The 23,770-nt window shown below is 47.9% G+C and overlaps 1 protein-coding gene across 1 annotated transcript in view; it reads right to left on the bottom strand.

The window, feature by feature from the left end:
- LOC139233546 (chondroitin sulfate proteoglycan 4-like) overlaps positions 1–23,770 on the bottom strand; it is a 119,486-nt gene that overhangs the window by 12,151 nt on the left and 83,565 nt on the right. Inside the window, exons 4-8 of the mRNA XM_070863949.1 lie at positions 20,935–21,396; positions 20,377–20,553; positions 3,334–3,532; positions 2,773–2,904; positions 2,203–2,378 (exon numbers count right to left, since the gene is read on the bottom strand). Of these exons, the coding sequence (XP_070720050.1) occupies positions 2,203–2,378; positions 2,773–2,904; positions 3,334–3,532; positions 20,377–20,553; positions 20,935–21,396 (1,146 nt within the window). The remainder of the gene's footprint in view (positions 1–2,202; positions 2,379–2,772; positions 2,905–3,333; positions 3,533–20,376; positions 20,554–20,934; positions 21,397–23,770) is intronic.

Below are 23,770 nucleotides of genomic sequence, written 5' to 3'. Positions count from 1 at the left end.
CCTCTTGTACCTGGCTTGGGACAGGTGGCCCAGGCTTGGTACAGGTGGCCCAGGCCTGGTACAAGTGGCCCAGGCCTGGGACAGGTGGCCCAGGCTTGGGATAGGTGGCCCAGGCTTGGTACAGGTGGCCCAGGCCTGGTACAAGTGGCCCAGGCTTGGGACAGGTGGCCCAGGCTTGGGACAGGTGGCCCAGGCCTGGTACAGGTGGCCCAGGCCTGGTACAAGTGGCCCAGGCTTGGGACAGGTGGCCCAGGCTTGGGATAGGTGGCCCAGGCCTGGTACAAGTGGCCCAGGCCTGGGACAGGTGGCCCAGGCTTGGGACAGGTGGCCCAGGCTTGGCCCATTCTAACATCTCCGGGACCTGACCAGTTAACGGAGCTGTGAAGCAAATCACCGTATTAAGCAGACAGTTTAAAGGAGGTTTGCAGTAATCTGACAGATAAGGTAATGGTGCCCATTCATTTTGGGCTGGCTTGAGATGTGATGATGCAGTCTATGATTCGGCATTGTTTCCACCCTGGATATTAATTATTTTCTTCTAGCAAGGAGTATGTGCGATGCCATCACAGCGAATCGTTTATCTCCCTGACGCTAACAGATACCAGGAGTTAGAAAGTTACGCTCAGCAGCAACCCATTAAACCAAAGAGCCAATGTTCAGATTATATTATACCTTTTTCCAGGGGAATTTATGTGATATCTTTTTTGTGCTCTCCTTTTCTCCTCTGAGCTGCTGAAGCTATCGGCAGATCCTTCACTGCTCTGCCCAAGTGACCATTCCTCATTTGTGAGTCTTAGAATCTTACAGAACAGAAGGAAGCCACGGCCCATCGAGCCTGTGCCAGCTCTTTGAAAGAGCTTCCAATTAATCCCACTCCTCCCGCTCTTTCCCCACAGTCTTGCAAATGTTCTCCTTTTCCAGTATTTATCCAATTCCCTTTTGAAAGTTACTATTGAATCTGCTCCCACCGCTCTTTCAGGCAGCGGTTTCCAGATCACAACTCGCTGCGTAAAAACATTCTCCCCATCTCCCTCTGGTTCTTTTGCCGATCGCCTTGTGTGTCCTCGGATCACTGACTCTCTGCCACTGGAAACAGTTGCTCTTTATTTACTCTTTCAAAATCCTTCATGATTTTGAACACCTCTATAAAACCTGCCCTTAACCTTCTCTGCTCCAAGGAGAACAACCCCAGCTTCTCCAGTCTCCCCACACAACTGAAGTCCCTCATCCCCGGTGCCATTCTGGTCACTCTCCCCTGCACCCTCTCCAAAGCCTTGACATCCTTCCTAAAGTGTGGTGCCCAGAATTGGACACAATACTCCAGCTGGGGCCTAACCAGTGTTTTATAAAGGTTTAGCATAACTTCCTTCCAGTCTGACAAACAATCATTCCCCACTACTCTCTGCTTTCTGTCTCTTAGATAATTTTGTATCCAAACCTCCCATGGGCTTCAATTTTACTAAAAAGTCTATTATGAGGCATTTTATCAAAGGTCTTTTGACAGTCCATATCCACATCATCAACCGTATTACCCTCATCAACCCTCTCCGTTACTTCATCAAAGAACTCAAACAAGTTAGTCAAACACGATTTGCCTTTAACAAATCCATGCTGGCTGCCATTTATTAACCATATTTTTCCAATTAATTTTGTCTCAGATTATTGTCGCTAAAAGCTTCCCCACCACAGACGTTATACTGAGGCCTGTAGTTGCCTGGTTTAGCCCTTCCCCTTTTATGTAACATTTGCAGTCCTGCACTCCACCATCTATGTCCTCTGGCACCGATCCCATATCTAAGGAGGATTCGAAGATTGTGCCTAGAGCCTCTGCAATTTCCACCCTTACTTCCCTCAGTATCCAAGGATGCATCACATCCGGACCAGGGGACTTTTCTACTTTGAACGCTGCCAACCTTTTAAGTACCTCCTCTTTATCTATTTTTATCCTATCCAATTTCTCTATCTCCTCCTTTACTGTGACATTGACAGCATCCAATTACTGAAAGTCTTGGCAGTGTTGTTGGCAGTTTTGTCGTGGGGAGCATCACAGCCAAGCCTGCTCCTGTCCTCACCCGAAGTCCATACAGGTATAACGCGTCACTGACCAACTGAGCCACCAGGGGAGCTTGATCACGGGTCTAAGTAACTGAGCTCCTGTAAGAATCTGTCCAGGGAAGGGAGGGAAATAAATAGTGAACTCACATCCTTTTCGGTGAAGTTGAAAACCTTCCTGGTTATGTTCCCTTCTTGGACTGTGATTAGCTGTCCCATGGCAGGCGCGCTCACTATCGTGTACGTGATTGGTCGATTCTTTGCTTTGCTATCATCATCATTGGTTGTCGCTTTCAGGTGCTGGCTTGTGATTGGCTGGCATGTTCCTGGTGGGGGCAATGAAAAGGAAAGTGAGTATTTTTATTGGTTTGATTTCTACTCTCCCAGCCTCTTGTCAATACAACGGTGAGCGCTATTTCTCCTCCTCGAGACTCCCCATTTCACTCGCATTATGCACTAAATCCCATCCAGACACGTGGCTGGGCATCTCCTCAGCGGTACTATCCTTCAAAAGGCTGCGTTAAGGGACTCAGAACAGCTCCTTGATGGCGGAGTGGGTCAAGCATTCCTGATGCCGGGTGAGCCACACTTAACGTTTCCTTCCCTGCTTGGTTCTGAACTGGCTGAGCTGAGCTCGGGTGACAGTGAGGGAGTCACGTACGCTCTCAGTGCCTGCAGTCTGATGCACCCCAAACTATTTAATGCAACCTGTATCCTTACCCGGATAAATAACCAGAGGCTCTTCTGTCTCAATCAGGATGTTCAAGCGTCTGGCGCTGACTGTAAATAGCTGGGCAGATGCATGATTCTCTCCATCAGACACCTTGAATCTGAATCCTCCAGACAACGATCCTGGAGGGTACAAACAGATGGTCACACGTTTAATATTTACACACGTGGCTTCCTATCTGACAGGTTATAAAAAATATCAACCATTTGTTGTACAATAGTTTCCATTCAGCATTTTCTATTTTATTAATCATAATTTATTTACCCAGGTGAAATGGCCATACCCCATAGAGGAGGGCAACAGCAAGTGTCAGAAGGCTATAGGAGAAGTGACTGGCTCACAGCAACCGTGTGTTTTGGAAGCCTGTAGCTACTGGGAGAAATGGAGGACTGAGGGAGCCGGTCCTGCTCACTGCCACTGTTTGATAGTGTTGAGGGCTTGTGATAATAGGCTGCTACTATCGCGGTAGGTCAGGACTGACTGCTGGTGCTACTATATAACCAGGGCACACAACCAATCAGCTCGATGACTAACTACCATTCTTGTCTCACCATGATGCACGAAGGTGATCTGCCCATCGTTGATCTGTGCCTGGGTAAACTCCAGAATGCTGTCGTCCAATGCTGATTTCAGAGCCACATGGCCATTGGATGGACGCTTGATGGAATAAACCAATTCTTCTGCAGGGGAATCTGGGTCCTCACTGTTCAGTAAATCCTGTGAAATCTCAGCATCGCTGTCTTCCCACATCTAGGAATAACGCAAGAAAATAGTTCTCTGCCATTGTAAAAACTTAAAGGTGCAGGGCCTCAACATCCCACTCATTAGCAATATTTAACCGTCCACCAATTCCTCGAACTTTAAATTCTCATCCATGTTCAAACCCTTCCATGGCCTTGAGCCTCGCCCCTTCCTTTTTTTTTTTTTAACCTCCTCCAGCCCCACAAACCCCCTCTAGCTTCTCCAATTCTGGCCTCTTGCACACCATTGGCGGCTGTGCCTTCAGCTGTCGAGGTCCTAAGCTCTGGAATTCCCGCCCTAAACCACTCCACCTCTCTCCTTTAAGATGCTCCTTAAAACCTACCTCTTTGACCAAGCTTTTGGTCACTTGTCCTACTATCACCTTATGTGGCTCAGTGTCAAATTTTGTCTGATAATCGCTCCTGTGAAGCACCTTGGGATGTTTTGCTACGTTAAAGGCGCTATATAAATACAAGTTGTTTTTGTTGTTGGTAGCCGTAACGATAATCAAATGCTGTACAATACGTACCAGTATTACAGCATTACTCGCTGTTTGTAAAGCTGCACCGTGCCGAGGACTCACCGGTCATGGTGATTCTCCCATAATGATCGGGTTCACCAAACTGGCTCTCCCTCTAGCACCCAGCGGGCATGTTCTCCTCAAACCATCCCATGCTCTGCTTGGATATATCCTTCAGCCTCTCTCGGCTGTGTCACATAGAAGTCCCTCGCCCTCCCCTGTATCTCAGTTCATTCCCAGCACTTTAAAATGGAGGGTAGAGCTTCAGCCACAAGAACATTTCTAACTAGAAAGAAAATAAGGTTTTGAGCAAGGAGCTGGTTGCTTGAATGGGAAACATGATTGATCGGAGTCAATGAGAGAAGCAATCTGCAGCTCACTGCCATGAGGGGACACTCAGTCAACCAGCGTCCAGAGCACCTCAACTCTTAGGATTCACTATAGTTTGAAACATATCATCATAGGCAGTCCCTCGAAGCGAGGATGACTTGCTTCCACGCCAAAAAGGATGAGTTCACAGGTGTTTCAATGAAGGACCTAATATTTCAGATCCCGAACTACATCCTGAAGGGTTGCACACCAGCCACCACACGGGCTTGACAGAGCTAAGTCTTGGTCCAGTGGCAAGGATTACCCAAGACGACTGGAGATCAGCTCTGCTGCACGGTTCCTAGGGCGGCACATATCGCAGTGTGGGCTGGCCCGTGCTGCCCTTAGGCCCTCGCCTCTTCTAGGCCCCAGACTCACGCTTCTCCTGGGCCCCGGTCACTTCCTTCCACAAATTCTTGCCGCTCCTTCACCCCTCCTGCTGTGCCTGCCCGCACTGCAATCAGCGATCGGATTTCGCAGCCGTCACCCTCCTGCAGTGGTATACCGCCGCACGCTGCTCCCTCTGATGGCCCCGGCCTGCTGTTGGTCTTGCAGGCTGGGACTGCGCCGATTTCTAACATCTAACATTTTGCTTACTAACATACCAGACGACCATTTGCTTGGTAGGATTACTAATGCAGGACTATTATCAGACAGCATGCCGACCAGTATTACCGAGGACTGCATGATTACTTGCGCAGAAAGTTATCTGTTAGCAAGAATAATCTCCAGTCCAGAATGAATATTAGTTGAGCACACACTGGGTTATATCATTAACTGACAGCATGGGCCATAGGATTATTGATGGATAGCATGCCCCATTAGAGTAGTAACAGCCAGTGTGACCCAGAGACCCGGAGTGTTCACAGTGCCTCAAGGCTTCTATAATCAGCACCTGCAAACAGACGCTCGGTCACTAGACCAGGAAACACAAAGATGGTTCGACGAGAATGACCAGGAGATCCAGGAGTTAATATAGCGCACGCGCAAGGCATTCTTAGACTGGAAGCAGTAAGGGTAAGAAAGCAGCTCTACAGATGTGGGAAGGCCGAGGTCCAACAAAAAACCCGCGACCTAAAGAACAGATGGTGGGTGGAGAAAGCTCAAGAAATCCAGCAGCTAGCCGACAACCACGACGTGCGAGGATTCTGCAGCGCAGTCAAGACGACCTGTGGCCCAAGCATCCAAGGCCCTACCCCACCACTGGCCAAGAATGGAGAGGTGCTCATCAAGGACAGAGACGCAGTCAGTGCCGGCTGGAAAAAGCACTTTGAGGATCTCCTCAACCGAGACTTTGTCTTCGACGTGAGTGTCCTCGACTCCATCCCACAGCATGCTACCCGTCACCATCTCAGCACAGCCCCAGCCCGGCACGAGGTTGAAAAGGCCATCCGACAACTGAAGAACAAAAGTCATCAGGAGCACATGGAATCCCCGCCGACGCACTAAAACATGGCGGAGAAGCACGACTGGCGCAGATCCATGACCTCATCTCTCTTATCTGGAAGGAGGATATCATGCCAGGAGATCTCAGAGAAACTGTAATCGTGACCATCTTCAAGAAAGGTGACAAGTCCGACTGTGGTAATGTGGAAGAAAGAATCTATGAATCTATGGCTTATGGAAGAGGGAAGGGTTAAATTCTTTTTCTGCTATGCTTAAAGAAATAATAGGACTAGAAAAATAGTCACGCTTTTTAGTCTTGAAACTTAGAGATGCAATTAAATGACCATCTGGTGTTAAAAGGGAGTCTCCTTTTTATTCTGCTTATCAGACTGTGAACAGAGAAAAACTATGCAAGGACAGATAGAGTGTGTACCTCCCGAGACGGCCTTTGTACTCGTGGGACTAATGAATAAGATTCCTTTTCTATTTCTGTATTCAATTTCTGTATAAAGATAAGTGCAATTTGCTTGTATGACAGAGTTTTTGCCTTGGTATGGTCCAAGCAGGCTCTCCGAGATATATCTTGCTTTTTAAAATAAATTCTCTTGAAGTGCACTTCTGAAAGTCTCCGCCTGAGTTAATTTAAGCTAAATATTTCCTCGACAGATTCTGGCGTAGTCGGCAGGATCTCTGATAACGAGATCCAAAAGAACTAAATTTAACTTTTAAAGAGAAAAGAGGAATTTTAAAGGACCTTCCTAGCTAAAAGAAGGAAGGTGCCTAGGCCGTCCTAGCAAAAGGGGGACGGGCCGCCAAGATCCCCTAGGGGGTGAGGCATAAGGTAGCTACCGCTAAGAAGCTAAAATAACAAAAAGGCAAAAGGAGACCCCGAGCTGAGCGGAAAAGAGAACACCGGTGAGCGCTTTGTAAATTATTGTATATTTTGTAGGATTGTCTTAACTCTCATTTCAGAAAAGATCGCGAGACGTTGCACCCGGAAGAATGGGAAACGGCTCTAGTCGAGCAGGGCGCTCGCGCCCAGTTCCTAGAAAAGGAAAGACGGATGACTTCTCAACTGAAAGAATGAAAGTACATCCTAAGACTGAGAAAAGAATCAGTAAGGTAGTAAAGCAGCGAGAGAAGGTAGGAGATCCTATTGTGCCGCCCGGCTCGCCGGCGGACACTGTAATTAAAGAAACAGGAGACGACAGATACGCGGTAACGTTTAGTAGCGATTTGTACGGTTGGTCTGATGGGGATTGGCCATATGGAGGAAGTTTTAAATTGTCCTTAATTGAGGAATGGAGACAGACCACCAAAAATGGGACGGGGGACCCCACTTGGGATGAAGATTATATGGAGAATTGTTTTAAAAAATGGACAGAGGTGGCAAAGAAGCACCAACCCCCTAAAAATAAAAAGAAAGAGGAGGAGAGTAAGGAGAAGCCCCCTCCCTCTTACAGCCCCCCAAGTGCCCCGGTTATGACCGCTTCCCCTGTCGGCTTATACCCCCGTCTTCCAACCACCAAGCCAGATGATTGGCAGGAGATTATAGAAATAGTGGCCGCTCAGCTGGATCAGGCCTCTAGGCGACGAGAAAATCCACAAAACCCACTAGAAAATGAAAACGGGGCAGGTGGAGGAGCCGATGGAGGAGACCCGGGAGCATCTGGGTCAGGGGATGCCAGAGCCTCTGGACAAGAGGGCATAGACCACAGATCTGGGGTAGAAACAAGAGGGCAAGCGGCTCAAAGAGAAGCCGCTGACTCTACTTCCCAAACCCCCGTCGGCCAAAATCCTAGGGTAATGATAGGAACTACGGAAGTTTTAAAACCATGGTCCCCTGGAGAAGCCAGAGATATGATATCAGCCGCCCCTAATCCTGTTAAGAAGCCAGTAGCCTTTCACAACTGGCTTGACCAAACCTGTACCATTTATAACCCCCTCCCTGGAGATGTGAAATTATTACTGCAGGCAGCATATGGGTCCTCTTGGCAAGGGGTAAAAGATATGTTCCCTATACCCGCCGGCGAAAATGGAGATTGGCGGGAAAATAATGACATAGAAGGAAATGAGTCCCGGGAACATTGGTTACAGCACCGGGGCAAGGATGCCATATTAAAGGGAGCTAAAAAGCATGGAGATATAGGGGAAGTCACCCGCTGCTTGCAGAAAGCAGAAGAATCGATGATAGATGTTGCAGGCAGATGGAAAAATAATAGAGGAGGATATGGGGGACGAGGACGAGGAAGAGGGAGAGGACAGTGGCCCCAAAGAGACCGCTCTCAAGATGAGTGTAGAAATTGCGGAAGAAAAGGGCATTGGGCTTGCGATTGCAGGTGCCCCCGAAACAGGGTGGAGGATTGAAAGGGGGTTTCCCCGAACCTCCACCTCCCTTGGCCCCTCAGTTTTCGTTCTCTAACCCCAACCCGCACCAATCAGCATAGGGATGCCCCGGAGGTTTAGTGGTACAGGCGCCAGCCCTCCGCTTATCAGCGGACATAGAAGAAAACCCTCTGGCAGTAGTAAAAGTAGGAGACGCTTATGTGAAGTTCCTGGTGGATACCGGTGCTACTATGTCTTCTGTACCATCCTCTGTGGGATTATCTGTAAGCAACACCACCGTCTTAAGTATGGGTGTGGCCGGTATCCCCATGAAAGAATTTTTATCGGAACCTACCAAATTGAAGGACAATCGGTTAATAATGAGACTCTGATAGTCTCTAAAACAACACCGCTCCCTTTATTGGGAAGACAGACTTTGTGCAAACTAGGAGCCACAATTTATTGCACAAAGGAAGGAATGTACATGGAGCTCCCTCCAAATAATATTCATCAGTTCTTTAATGGGATTAAAGAAGAGAAAAGGGAGGATAACAAAGAAAAGGCTGCCCTCTATTGTTGGCAATTGATTGGCAACTTCTATTCCCCCTTGATACATGAAGTTATACAAAACTTAAAAGCTAAATTTGACTCTAATACTGAAGAATTGATGTATATAATTTTGACAAGCTTTGAGGCAGTTCAGCTTCACTGTACAGCCTGGTACACTCGCCAAAAGGCTGAAACTTACCAGTGTCTGGTACAATCCTTTTTAAATAGAGAAGAAATAGTAGAAGCTATGCCCCGCATTTATTTTGGACCAGAAGGATTGGGGGTAGCCATCGATTTGACACCCTTACAGCAACAGCGGTTTAGAGAAGCGAACTCGACACCCCATCTGACCTTGGCTGTAAAACCGCCAGCGAGACCTGAAGATATAGGTCCGATGATTGTAGGAATAGAAAGAGAAAAACAGCAACACGGCTATCAACCTTGGGCAGTAATAAAATTGCAAAATGTTCAGATAGACTTTATCACCCACAACAGGGGGATTCTCCAGTGGAAAGGTAAAAATTATGCCTCCACTTTTGAAAAACAGCAACCCCCGGAACAACCAAGCCCTAAGCTGCCAATGGCATTGAATCAAGTATCTTCTGAACTTTGGGCAAAGCATAAGAATCATGTTGGGCAAATACATTCTGCAGTACCCCATCGGGTACAATTGATAAAGAACGCCGTGTTACCAAGCATTAGGCAGTACAGACTGCCTCCAGAGGCAGAAAATGGGATAGAGCCAGTCATTTCTGCATTGTTGGAACAAGGAGTTTTAGAAAAGACACAGAGCCCGTGTAACACTCCGATACTGCCCATACCAAAGGTTAATAGGCCGAATGAATGGAGATTTGTGCAAGATCTGAGAGCTATTAATAAGATAGTAGTCCCTATCACCCCTGTGGTACCGGACACCAACATTATACTATCTGCTATACCACCAACAGCAACTGTCTTTACTGTGATAGACCTGTGTTCAGCCTTTTTCTCCATTCCATTAAATCAAGAAAGTCAGTATCTGTTTGCTTTCACCCACAAGAAGCAGCAGTACACATGGACCAGGTTGCCCCAAGGATACACCGAAAGCCCCGCAGTATATGCAGCAGCAGTAAAAAGAGACCTCGAAGACTGTTCATTATCAGACCAGTCTGTACTGCTGCAGTATGCGGACGATTTGCTTGTGGCTTCTAGCCACGGATACAGGTGCATGCAAGATTCCCTGAAACTGTTACAGCACCTATGTGAAAGAGGGCACCGAGTATCGTTACAAAAGTTACAATTTTGTCAGACTCAAGTCCAGTACCTGGGTTTTCACATATCTCAAGGGCAAAGGCAGCTAGGACCAGAAAGAATTCAGACAATTCAAAGGGCCACCATACCAAAGACAAAGAAGGATATCTTGTCATTTTTGGGGATGGTTGGGTACTGTAGACAATGGATCCCTGATTATCGAGAATGGGATGCGGTCCTAAGATCAGCTGCCCTAAATGATGCCCCACCCAAGGTGGAGTGGACCCCAGAGAGAGAGGAGGCATTTAAACAGTTAAAAAAAGCCATTACTAATGCTCCGGCGTTGGGACTTCCGAATTATGGTAAACCCTTTCAGATGCATGTGAATGAGAAAGAAGGATTTGCAACAGCAGTACTAACCCAAGAACATGGAGGGGGAAATAGACCAGTTGCTTATTATTCGGTTTTGCTGCCTCCAGTAGTAAGGGGAATGCCCGCATGTCTACGTGCTGTAGCTGCTACTGCAGTCATGGTGGAGAAGTCGGTATCTATTGTTTTGGACTATCCATGTACTGTCATTACAGCCCATGCTGTGTTATTACTTTTGAATTCAGCTGCCACACAACACTTTACAGCGTCGAGAAGAACAGGTTATGAAGTATTACTGCTGTCACACCCTAACTATACCTTTCGACGCGCACCGGTAGTGAACCCAGCCACCTTTCTTCCTACTAAAGAAGTAGAGGATCCAGACCAGCATGATTGTCTGTTAACGGTGGAAGTAGCCACCTTACCAAGACCAGATTTGCTCACAGAGCCCATGGACAATCCTGATCTTATTCTCTATACGGATGGATCATCACATGGGCCGTCGGATGATTTGTTTTTGACAGGCTATGCTATTGTAAATCCCCACGAAACTGTTGAAGCATTCGCCCTGCCTCCCGGAACCTCGGCTCAGGCTGCTGAATTGTTTGCCCTCACTAGAGCTTGTATAATAGCTAAAGACCATACTGCTAATATCTATACTGATTCTAGATATGCATTCGGTGTGGTCCATGATTTTGGACAACTGTGGAAAAACAGAGGCTTTTTCACCTCTGGTGGAAATCTTATTAAGCACTCAACTGGTGCTTAATCTATTAGACGCCATTCAGTTGCCAAGTAAGGTAGCCGTTATCAAATGTGCAGCTCACACAACCGGTGAGGATGAAGTATCAGTAGGAAATAGGAGGGCTGACGAGGCAGCCAAACAGGCCACTTCGGCACAGGCAGACTGCCTTCAAGCAGTCTCAGTCTCCCCTCCACAGGTACTTGACATCCAACAACTTAAAACAGCCCAACAACAAGTTACCATGCAGGAAGGAAGAACTTGGGAAAACCAGGGTTGTTTTCTAAAAAACGACATTTGGTATCACCCTGATGGGCGAACTGTTTGCCCTAGATCTCTATTTTTGCCCCTGTCTCGCCTAGCACACGGTCAGGCTCACATGGGCAAAATAGTTATGATACATACTATCAATGCACAATGGTATGCACCAGGAATAACAGTAGTAATTGAGAAAGTTGCTAGGACATGCCAAATTTGTCAGCAAAATAACAGAGGTAAAACACCTGCTGGATATGATCATCTACCCCAACCAAGTATGCCCTTTGAAAATTTGCATATTGACTTTGTCCACATGCCTCCAGTATCAGGTCTTAAGTATCTATTAGTCATAGTAGATATGTTCACAAGGTGGGTAGAAGCGTACGCCACTAGGAAAGACGATGCCCGAACAGTAGTAAAAATTCTATTTAAAGAAATAGTACCAAGATATGGGATACCTATGGGAATCAACAGTGATAGGGGAACCCACTTCACAGGAAAAATAGTGCAAAACCTTGCAGAAGCGTTAGGGTTCCAGTGGAAGTTACATATACCATATCAGCCACAGTCCTCGGGAATGGGAGAAAGAGTAAATGGGATAATAAAATCTACCCTTACCAAGGTATGTCAGGAGACTGGACTGAAGTGGCCAGAAGCCTTACCATTAGTATTGTATACAATGAGAAACCAGAAAAACCGAAACACTGATTTGACACCACATGAAGCCTTATTGGGAAGACCAATGCCTACTGGCGTAAAACCACCACTGGCAGATGAAAAAATAGCATTAATTTGGAATGATGAAAAATCACTAAAGTATGCTCAGGCCATGTGTGAAATAGCAAGGAGTCTGCATGAACAAATAAAGCAGACACAGGTGCCCCCGTCGGAAGGAAATATGCACCTTTCAGACCTGGAGATCACGTGTTAGTAAAAACATTAAATAAAGAATCCTTTTCTCCTAGGTGGAAAGGACCGTATCAGATAATTCTCACAACACGAACCGCTTTGAAGTTGGAAAAGCACCCGAACTGGGTGCATGCAACCTGCTGTAAACATTATTTCCCCGACGAATTACAGCCGAAGGAAAAGGCATTGAACCAGGACGTACTACGGTCGCCCGACTAAGAAAACAGCCATCTTCTAGCTGAGGAACTGTACCTGCTCTTGTATTAAATATTAAGAGCCGAGTTAGAAAGGAAAATATTATCCTTCCATGCTAACACATGGGAAAGGTTGCTGGAAATTAACAAAAGAGATAAGCTTCTTAATTTAACCATTAGCCCTCAAAAAAGATATACCAGTTGTAATTCAAAAGGATGTAACGTTACTGGAGAGATAGTAAGTATGACACGAAAATAAATTTGGTGTCAGTTCCAAGTAATGCCCCAGCTGTTTGGACAGAACTTCTGGTACCCAGAATTTAAAGGAGATTGGGTCGATGAGAAGAATATGACATATCACCAGAGGGGATGTGCTAGGTGGCCATTCGGAATGGTATGTCCCTATCAGACCGCCATACACGAACCATGCTCACTGCAGCACTCCATTGGAGTATGTAAATGGGAATTAAAGCCAACAAATGACACTGATATAACGGAAATAGGACAGAATGAGATCTGTGTGACAGGAAATAAACCTGTCTATCTGGATGGAATTTTGTATAAACCCCCCATTAATAAATGCGTGAGAAGAGTCTACACCCTGTATGACTCTGAAATAAAAAGAACTTATACCTTTGGGCAATGGCAAAATGTAGAAAAATATCTGTCTATGCACAAGATTGAACCCTTACCCCCTGTGATTAATTTGACCAGACTGCACAATTTGATACAGAATGACAAGAAAATTGAGGAAGCTCTGTCAAAGCAAGGCAGAGACATCCACGAATTTAGAGTCAAAATGAGTTACAAGAAGGGGACTAGTGAGAATCGCAGATGAAGTTACCTCTTTGACAGTACACCACTGGTGGGATGTGTTTACCGGATGGTCCCCAAAAGCTACAGCAGTACTGAAGCTTGCTATACACCCCATAGTAATCGTAGGTGTGGTTATGCTTGTATTATTAATAATCCTTTGCGGAATGTGGATAAAACTAAAAAATGTAATTAGTCAAGTAATTGGCCTGCTCTCCGAAATAGAAAGAAAAGGTGTATGCATGAAAGGGAGGTTAAGTCGCTGAGAGGAAAAGGTTGATGAAGACGATTATCTCAAAATGCGACCCTATCCTGAAGGGTATACACCCCCTTTTGCTCAAGAAGAGAATATAGGAAATTGTGTTGATCTAAAAAATAAAAAGATCAACAAGGAGGGAATTGTGGAAGAAAGAATCTATGAATCTATGGCTTATGGAAGAGGGAAGGGTTAAATTCTGTTTCTGCTATGCTTAAAGAAATAATAGGACTAGAAAAATAGCTTTTTAGCCTTGAAACTTAGAGATGCAATTAAATGACCATCTGGTATTAAAAGGGAGTCTCCTTTTTATTCTGCTTATCAGACTGTGAACAAACTATGCAAGGACAGATAGAGTGTGTACCTCCCAAGACGGCCTTTGTACTCATGGGACTAATGAATAAGATTCCTTTTCTATTTCTGTATTCAATTTCTGTATAAAGATAAGTGCAATTTGCTTGTACGACAGAGTTTTTGCCTTGGTACGGTCCAAGCATGCTCTCCGAGATATATCTTGCTTTTTAAAATAAATTCTCTCGAAGTGCACTTCTGAAAGTCTCCGCCTGAGTTAATTTAAGCTAAATATTTCCTCGACAGGTAACTACAGAGGAATCTCCCTGTTGTCGACCACCGGGAAAGTCATTGCAAGAATCCTCCTGAATCGCCTTCTTCCTGTGACTGAAGAACTCTTCCCAGAGTCGCAATGCGGATTCTGCCCACTAAGGGGCACAATGGACATGATCTTCACCACGTGGCAGATACAAGAGAAATGCAGGGAACAGCACCAACCCTTATACATGGCCTTCTCCGACCTCACAAAAACTTTCGACACTGTCAACCGTGAGGGATTATGGAATGTCCTCCTCAGATTCGGCTACCCTCAAAAGTTTGTCACCATTCTCCGCCTGCTCCACGATGACATGCAGGCCGTGATCCTTACCAACGGATCCACCACAGACCCATTCCTCGTTCGGACCGGGGTCAAGCAGGGCTGTGTCATCGCACCAACGCTCTTCTCCATCTTCCTTGCTGCAATGCTCCATCTCACCCTCAGCAAGCTCCCCGCTGAAGCGGAGCTAAATTACAGGAAAAACGGGAATCTGTTCAACCTCCGCCACCTCCAGGCCAGATCCTAGGTCGTCCCATCCTCCATCATCGAACTACAGTACGCAGACAACGCCGGTGTCTGCGCACACTTGGAGGCCTAACACCAAGCCATCGTCAACACCTTCACCGAGGCGCACGAGAGCTTGGGCCTTACACTAAACACCCGTAAGACAAAGGTCCTCTACCAACCTGCCCCGCCACAGAGCACTGCCCCCTGGTTATCAAAATCCATGACGAGGCCTTGGACAACGTGGACCATTTTCCATACCTCGGGAGCCTACTGTTAACAAGGGCAGACATCGACGACGAGGTCCAATACCGCCTTCAGTGCGCCAGCGTAGCCTTCAGTCGCCTGAGGAAGAGAGTATTTGAAGACCAGGACCTCAAACCCGGCACCAAGCTCATGGTCTACAGAGCAGTGGTGATACCCGCCCTCCTATATGGCTCAGAGACATGGACTATGTACAGCAGGCACTTCAAAACGCTGGAGAAGTACCACCAATGCTGCCTCCGCAAAATCCTGCAAATCCATTGGCAGGATAGGCACACCAACGTCACAGTGTCCTCGCTCAGGCCAACATCCCCAGTATCGAAGCACTGACCACGCTCAATCAGCTCCGCTGGATGGGCCACATCGCCCAAATAAGAACACAAGAAATAGGAGCAGGAGTCGGCCATATGGCCCCTCGAGCCTGATCCACCATTTAATACGATTATGGCTGATCCGATCATGGACTCAGCTCCACTTCCCTGCCTGCTTCCCATAACCCCTCATAGAAACATTTAAAATTCTGACGGGGTTAGACAGGTTAGATGCAGGAAGAATGTTCCCAATGTTGGGGAAGTCCAGAACCAGGGGTCACAGTCTAAGGATAAGGGGTCAGCCATTTAGGACCGAGATGAGGAGGAACTTCTTCACCCAGAGAGTGGTGAACCTGTGGAATTCTCTACCACAGAAAGTTGTTGAGGCCAATTCACTAAATATATTCAAAAAGGAGTTAGATGAGGTCCTTACTACTAGGGGGATCAAGGGGTATGGCGAGAAAGCAGGAATGGGGTACTGAAGTTGAATGTTCAGCCATGAACTCATTGAATGGCGGTGCAGGCTAGAAGGGCCGAATGGCCTACTCCTGCACCTATTTTCTATGTTTCTATGTTTCTACTCCCTTCTCGGTTAAGAAACTGTCCATTTCAGTCTTAAATTTATTCAATGTCCCAGCTTCCACAGCTCTCCGAGGCAGCGAATTCCCCAGATTTACAATCCCCTGAGAGAAGAAATTTCTCATCTCAGTTTTAAATTGGCGGCCCCTTATTCTAAGATCATGCCCTCTAGTTCTAGTCTCCCCCATTAGTGGAAACATCCTCTCTGCATCCACCTTGTCAAGCCCTCTCATAATCTTATACATTTCGATAAGATCACCTCTCATTCTTCCGAATTCCAATGAGTAGAGGCCCAACCTACCCAATCTTTCCTCATAGGTCAACTCCCTCATCTCTGGAAGCAACCTAGTGAACCTTCTCTGAACTGCCTCCAATGCAAGTATATCCTTTCGTAAATAAGGAAACCAAAACTGTACGCAGTATTCCAGGTGTGGCCTCACCAATACCCTGTATAACTGTAACAAGACTTCCCTGCTTTTATACTCCATCCCCTTTGCAATAAAAGCCAAGATACCATTGGCCTTCCTGATCACTTGCTGTACCTGCATACTATCCTTTTGTGTTTCATGCACAAGTACCCCCAGGTCTCTCTGTACTGCAGCACTTTGCAATTTTTCTCCATTTAAATAATAACTTGCACTTTGATTTTTTTCTGCAAAAGTGCATGACCTCACACTTTCCAACATTATATTCCATCTGCCAAATTTTTGCCCACTCATTTAGCCTGTCTATGTCCTTTTGCAGATTTTTTTGTGTCCTCCTCACACATTGTTTTTCCTCCCATCTTTGTATCGTCAGCAAACTTGGCTACGTTACACTCGGTCCTTTCTTCCAAGTCGTTAATATAGATTGTAAATAGTTGGGGTCCCAGCACTGATCCCTGCGGCACCCCACTAGTTACTGATTGCCAACCAGAGAATGAACCATTTATCCCGACTCTCTGTTCTCTGTTAGTTAGCCAATCCTCTATCCATGCTAATATATTACCCCCAACCCTGTGAACTTTTATCTTGTGCAGTAACCTTTTATGTGGCACCTTGTCAAATGCCTTCTGGAAGTCCAAATACACCACATCCACTGGTGCCCCTTTATCCACCCTGTTCGTTACATTCTCAAAGAATTCCAGCAGATTTGTCAAATATGACTTCCCCTTCATAAATCCACGCTGACTCTGCCTGACATGCTGACACAAGACTCCCAAAACAAGCGCTCTACTTGGAGCTCTGACACGGCAAGCGAGCCCCAGGTGAGCAGAGGAAATGCTTCAAGGACTCCTTGAAAAAACGTAACATCCCCACCTATGCCTGAGAATCCCTGGCCCAAGACTGCCCAAAGTGGAGGAAAAGCATCCAGGAAGGCGCTGAACACCTCCAGTCTCTTCGCCGAGAGCAAGCTGAAGCCAAGCGTCGACAGCACGTGGCAACCCAGGTACCCCACCCACTGTCTGCCCCACCTGTGACTATAGGTCCTGCTTTAGAATCTTCAGTCACCTGAAAACTAATTTCCAGTGTGGAAGCAAGTCATCCTTGATTCCGAGGGACATGTTGAATTTGAATGGATAGAGTACACTACAGGCGTATTAATTGACAAGGTGATCAGATCAGTCATGATCTTATTAAATGGCAGAGCAGTCTTGAGGGGCCAGATGGCCTACTCCTGCTCCTATTTCTTATGTTCTTATGCCACATTGGAACATTAATTGAGTATGTCCCATAGGAGTATTACAGAAAGTATACCCCTTTGGAGTATTAACTAACAGCATGTGTAATAGAGTATTAATGAGCAGCATGACCAGAGGAGTTTTAACTAACAGCATGCCCTACTTGGTATTAATGGGAAGGGGCCTCTGAAGGGAGTACCTGTATTAGCAAAGAGCAGACTAGGTAAGAATATTAGTTTAAGAATACACAATACACACAGAACGTGTCTCTCCAGCTAACATGGATTCAAGAGTCCATGATTTATCTTTCCAGCAAGATGTTTTGAAGCGCGGTTTCTTAATAGATTTACACCTATCATTTATACTCATAATTCTCTTTCTTTTCACTGCATAACCTATGATAAAGCACCACCCTGGTCCTTTGCAGACTGATAGGTTATATCACTCATATCATCAGAGATCACTTTATATTCATGGAATATTTCCCCCTATTTGGTAGAGATTGTGTTACACCTAAACACACAATGCCGCAATGTCACCACAGACACTCATAACTCCACATCCCAAACACAGCCAGTATTTTCATGACCTCCCTACCAGGAATGAACAAAGTCTCCGAGACAAAAATATGCTGGAAGCCCTCGGCAGATCTGGCAGCATCCGTGGAGGGAGCAGAAGTCGACATTTCGAACATGGGCCCTTCATCAGGGCTGGGAGATATTACAGACAAACTGCATTTATAAAGGAACAGAACTGGGACAGGACGAAGGGGAAACTACCCCACAATGACCACACACTCAGGTGGAGAACAGGAGATAGTTCAATGGAAGAAGTGATATGTGCAGCAGACAAAAGGAGGTGAAATAAAGAAATCAAAGACACACATAGCATATAGAGAGAGTGACTTGCTGAAGAGCAGGAGAGGGAGGTAGAAATAGAAACATGAAAAACTGGCAAATCAGGCTTAACAAGTTGCATTTATATAGCGCCTATAACATAGTAAAACATCCCAAGGTACTTTACAGGAGCGATTCTCAAACAAAATTTAATACCGAGCCACATATGGAGATATTAGTATAGGTGACCAAAAGCCTGGTTAAAGAGGTAGGTTTTAAGGAGGGTTTTAAAGGAGGCAAAAGAGGCAGAGAGGTTTAGGGAGGGAATTCCAGAGCCTAGGGCCTTGGCAGCTAAAGGAATGGCCACCAATGGTGCAGCGATTATAATCGGTTACCAAAACAGTAAGCTGGCATTGAACAACTGAAATTGTAGCTCAATCCGCCCACATGGAGCGCCCACTCTCCCCCACACCGGCACCCGGAACCCATCCCCCACCCCCCCCCCTCCCCACACGGAGCCCATTCCCCCACCCACCCACCCACACGGAGCCCAGTCCCCCCCCCCACCCACATGGAGCCCATTCCCCACCCACACGGAGCTCATTCCCCCCCCCCCACACGGAGCTCATTCCCCCCCCCCCCCGCCACACAGAGCCCATTCCCCCCTCCCCCACACAGAGCCCATTCCCCCCTCCCCCACACGGAGCCCATTTCCCCCTCCCCCACACGGAGCCCATCCCCCCCCACACGGAGCCCATTTCCCCCTCCCCCACACGGAGCCCATCCCTCCCCACACGGAGCCCATTTCCCCCCTCCCACACGGATCCCATCCCCCCTCCCCCACACAGCCCATATCCCCCCCCAACACAGAGCCCATTTCCCCACCCCAACCCACACGGAGCCCATTCCCCCCCCCCAACACAGAGCCATTCCCCCCCAACACAGAGCCCATTCCCCCCCCAACACGGAGCCCATTTCCCCCCCCAACACGGAGCCCATTCCCCCCCCCCAACACGGAGCCCATTCCCCCCTCCCCCACACGGAGCCCATTTCCCCCCTCCCACACGGAGCCCATTTCCCCCCTCCCACACGGAGCCCATTTCCCCCCTCCCACACGGAGCCCATTTCCCCCCTCCCACACGGAGCCCATTTCCCCACTCCCACACGGAGCCCATTCCCCCCTCCCACACAGAGCCCATTTCCCCCCTCCCACACGGAGCCCATTTCCCCCCTCCCACACAGAGCCCATTCCACCCCCCCTCCCACATGGAGCCCATTCCACCCCCCCCCCCCACACGGAGTCCATTCCACCCTCCCACACAGAGCCCCTTTTCCCCCCCCCAAGGAGCCCATTTCCCCCCCCATACGGAGCCCATTTCCCCCCCCCACACGGAGCCCATTTCCCCCCTCCCACACGGAGCCCATTCCCCCCTCCCACACAGAGCCCATTTCCCCCCTCCCACACGGAGCCCATTTCCCCCCTCCCACACAGAGCCCATTCCACCCCCCCTCCCACATGGAGCCCATTCCACCCCCCCCCCCCCACACGGAGTCCATTCCACCCTCCCACACAGAGCCCCTTTTCCCCCCCCCCCAAGGAGCCCATTTCCCCCCCCATACGGAGCCCATTTCCCCCCCCCACACGGAGCCCATTTCCCCCCTCCCACACGGAGCCCATTTCCCCCCTCCCACACGGAGCCCATTTCCCCCCTCCCACACGGAGCCCATTTCCCCCCTCCCACACGGAGCCCATTCCAGCAATACTGGCATAGAGCAAGTACAATTGGTTTAAAGTATTTCATTTCCTGGAACTCACATCCCTCACATTGAAGAATGCAAAATTCATAAATGGTTTTGAACTAGCATAGACCGGAGGAAAAATATATATCAACGTTCATTCATTTTATCAACACAAAAGAAAGTTTTTGAAGTGGTCAAAGTCTGAAATTATTTTGATATCTTTTAAGGCAACACCATTCCTCCACTAATACTTAAAAGGGTTATTGACAGTGCCAAATAGTGCACAGCTTGTATCTGACAGTGCCCCCTACACAGGGGGACTTTGGGGGTGTTGGCAATTTTGGACACTCAGCTGGTTAAGGGCTGAATTCTTATTGCCCAGTAACCTCAGTGCGGGTAGTGGGGAGTGAGTATAAACAACAGTGTTACCTTCAGGCCGCTATTAATGGTGACAACGGGAGCCTGGTCATTAACGGGGATCACAGTGACAGTCACGGTCATTGGCTCACTCTGTCTGCCAATCTCTGAGGCGTTGACAATTACGGTGAAGCTGTCCATCAACGTTTCGCTGTTGTCATGAGAATAAAACACTGCTTCTTCTTTCACCTAAAAACAGGCAGAAAAAGAAAATCTCAGAAACAGCAGAGCAAATACTAAGCAAACTGTTAAAATCAATAGAGCACCATACTCATCACAAACCCAGTTGCTGCCCATCAGTGGGCTTTTTGCACATATGCTTGATATTTTGGTCATTACTGACCAGCCCACTGCCTATAATGAGCAGTGTTCAGAGATGCGCCATCCCTGGAGAAGATTGTTCGAACACTACCGAACTCCTCAAGACAAATAAGACCCGAAACATCTGGATCACTTTTAACACAAAGCAGCCACTTGTGAAGTTTGCCAGGACAGCATTCCGAGGACATACACTGAGCGTCCTGGTTCTCGATCGGCAGAATGCACTGCTGTAAGCAGGTCCCAACCTACCTCTTTCACGGTGAAAGAAGAAAGACTTTCTTCCGCAAGTCTTTGGTGTCCAATTCTGCCATGTTCAGGGGCTTTGGTAACGTAGAATTCAAAATTCAAAGAGGTAAGGTAATTGGAAATGTTTAGGATCTCTCCAGTGAGGGTCTGTGCATCACCTTCTCTCACCGAGATGTTCTGGGTCACCAAGAGAATGACATCAGGAATGAGCTCCACCAGTACCGTTAGTGCATCCACTGTCTTAAACCCATTGGATAGGTCCAGGGTGAATGCATCCCCCTGAGGGCTGAATCTGGAATTAACATACTGAACTCTGCCTCTGTTTATATCCTCCTGGGAAAATGACTTGAGGGGTTCCTGTCGGCTGGCTGGCTGACTATCAGTGGCCATGATCAAATGTCCATGGACAGGAGCAGCTTTCACAGAGTAGACCAAATCTGATGGAACACTATCATCATGAGAGACCTGTCCAAGAAAGCACAAAAACAAAATACATGAACTTAAAACACAAGTGATAGTTTGCTAATTGCCCACCTGCATGACTTTAGATACTGAGGCAAAAGAACAGGATGCCGCGGAGCTTTGCGAGTACCTGCACTCACAATCCTTTCTGAGATAAAACCTTCTTGCAACAATTCAGTAAACAGTCTCACAGAATATTAATGTACTGGTAATGATGAAGACATTCCCAAAGAGCCATCCAGTAATCGTTTCCGACTTGCGCTGGGGAAATACCACTGTTTAAATTGACAATCAGCTAATGCATGATCATTAGGGCCTGGGGATTTCTCTGAATGGGTGATGGGCTGCAGAACGCCTTCCTCCCCATGCATGCCCAGAAAATATTCAGAGTGTGTGGGGTGGAGGGCCGAGCCTTTCCCTCCCAATCAGGCCACAGTACAACTGCAACTTGGGGTGGGGAGGGAGGGGGAGGGGGAGTCCCTCACTGGTGCAGAATCATAGAAACATAGAAAATAGGTGCAGGAGCAGGCCATTCAGCCCTTCTAGCCTGCACCGCCATTCAATGAGTTCATGGCTGAACATGAAACTTCAGTACCCCCTTCCTGCTTTCTCGCCATAACCCTTGATCCCCCGAGTAGTAAGGACTTCATCTATAGAACACAATCTAAGAGGTGGCATTGTTCCACTGGCACTGTGGGTGCAAGAGGGGCAGGCAGACAGTGGAAGGAGGATCAACGAAAGGAGGGAGACATTTTAAACAACTGCATTGCTGGGGGAGAAATTACAGTTTCCCCCTGAGAATCTGGTGGGGGTACAGACAGCTTTGAGGGGGTGTGTGATAGCTACTTTGCTTTGGCTGATACTTGTTTGCTCAGTCTCGAGAGGGTGCGAGAGGGCGGGGTTGTAAGGCGGTGTGGGCCGGGGGTGGGGGTGTGTTTGTGGGGCAGGGGTGAGGGGCAGGGGTGTGTGTGTGTGGGGCAGGGGTGGGCCGGGGTGGGGGTGTGTGTGTGTGGCAGGGGTGTGGGGCAGGGGTGGGCCGTGGGTGGGGGTGTGTATGTGGGGCAGGGGTGTGGGGCAGGGGTGGGCCGGGGGTGGGGGTGTGTGTGTGTGGGGCAGGGGTGGGGGTGTGGGGTGGAGTGTGGGTGTCGGGCGGGTGGGGGTGAGGGGCAGCGGCGTGTGTCGGGCGGGACTGGGGGTGTGGGTTCAGTGGGGGTGTGGGGCAGGGGTGGGCTGGTGGGGGTGAGAGGCGGGGTTGGGCTGGGTGTGTGGGGTGGGGGTGTGGGGCTGAGGTGGGGGCAGGGGTGAGCGTGTGGGGCTGGGGGTGAGCTGGGGGTGTGGGCGTGGGTGTGGGGTGGGGGTGAGCTGGGGGGGTGGGCGTGGGTGAGCTGGGGGGTGGGGACCTGCCTGGTACTCAGCCTGTCCAACTGAGGCTGTTGGCAGTAACTGAGAGTGACAGAGCCACCAGCTGGCCACTGTCTGGAACTGCAATATCAAAACCTGCTGTTCCACCGAACATCACCGTGATTGATTTAAAATGGAGAATGCGCATTAGAGCACCATCTGCAGGCATAACTGGCACTGCAGGTCGATAAAGGTACAGTCATTTCCAACATTCCATTGACTCTGGATCAGTTCCGATGGAGTGGAGGGTAGCCAATGTAACCCCACTTTTTAAAAAAGGAGGGAGAGAGAAAACAGGGAATTACAGACCGGTCAGCCTGACATCGGTAGTGGGTAAAATGATGGAATCAATTATTAAGGATGTCATAGCAGTGCATTTGGAAAGAGGTAATATGATAGGTCCAAGTCAGCATGGATTTGTGAAAGGGAAATCATGCTTGACAAATCTTCTGGAATTTTTTGAGGATGTTTCCAGTAGAGTGGACAAGGGAGAACCAGTTGATGTGGTATATTTGGACTTTCAGAAGGCTTTCGACAAGATCCCACACAAGAGATTAATGTGCAAAGTTAAAGCACATGGGATTGGGGGTAGTGTGCTGACATGGATTGAGAACTGGTTGTCAGACAGGAAGCAAAGAGTAGGAGTAAATGGGGACTTTTCAGAATGGCAGGCAGTGACTAGTGGGGTACCGCAAGGTTCTGTGCTGGGGCCCCAGCTGTTTACACTGTACATTAATGATTTAGACGAGGGGATTAAATGTAGTATCTCCAAATTTGCGGATGACACTAAGTTGGGTGGCAGTGTGAGCTGCGAGGAGGATGCTGTGAGGCTGCAGAGCGACTTGGATAGGTTAGGTGAGTGGGCAAATGCATGGCAGATGAAGTATAATGTGGATAAATGTGAGGTTATCCACTTTGGTGGTAAAAACAGAGAGACAGACTATTATCTGAATGGTGACAGATTAGGAAAAGGGGA

This window comes from Pristiophorus japonicus, chromosome 21 (assembly GCF_044704955.1).
Source record: "Pristiophorus japonicus isolate sPriJap1 chromosome 21, sPriJap1.hap1, whole genome shotgun sequence".
In the NCBI taxonomy this organism is placed as follows: domain Eukaryota; kingdom Metazoa; phylum Chordata; class Chondrichthyes; family Pristiophoridae; genus Pristiophorus; species Pristiophorus japonicus.
Note: the sequence above shows the minus strand (reverse complement) of the source record. Positions and strands in the feature narration are given on the sequence as shown.